The 329-nt window shown below is 66.0% G+C and overlaps 1 protein-coding gene across 1 annotated transcript in view; it reads left to right on the forward strand.

The window, feature by feature from the left end:
- Nucleotides 1-329, forward strand: part of TIAM1 (T-cell lymphoma invasion and metastasis 1) — a 72855-nt gene that overhangs the window by 56745 nt on the left and 15781 nt on the right. The window contains exon 13 of the mRNA XM_015565533.1: nucleotides 278-328. Within this exon, the coding sequence (XP_015421019.1) occupies nucleotides 278-328 (51 nt within the window). The remainder of the gene's footprint in view (nucleotides 1-277; nucleotide 329) is intronic.

A 329-nucleotide genomic window follows, 5' to 3' on the forward strand; every position in this document is an offset into this window, starting at 1 on the left:
CGGTGGCTCCCAGGCCCTGTGAACCCAGCCTGACCCAGTGGAGACCTGCGGGTCCCGGGGTGTCAGGGCCCAGGATTGGGAAACTGCTTCCGCCACTGGAGAGGTTGGAATCTTAGAACCCTGACGCCCTAAACGTCCACCAGATCGTCCCAGGCGACAGGAGGTGGAGACGGGGCAGTGCATGAGCGGGAGGGACACGGGGAGGGACAGAGGTCGGACAGGTCGCCCCGGAGTGCCGCTGCCCTCACCCGCCCTGCTTTCTACCTGTGCTCTGGAGAGCACGGAACAGGAGGCCGTGTCCTGCCGCAGTCTGCGCGAGATGAACCCCA

Source organism: Myotis davidii, unplaced genomic scaffold, assembly GCF_000327345.1.
Source record: "Myotis davidii unplaced genomic scaffold, ASM32734v1 scaffold436, whole genome shotgun sequence".
NCBI classification, from domain to species: domain Eukaryota; kingdom Metazoa; phylum Chordata; class Mammalia; order Chiroptera; family Vespertilionidae; genus Myotis; species Myotis davidii.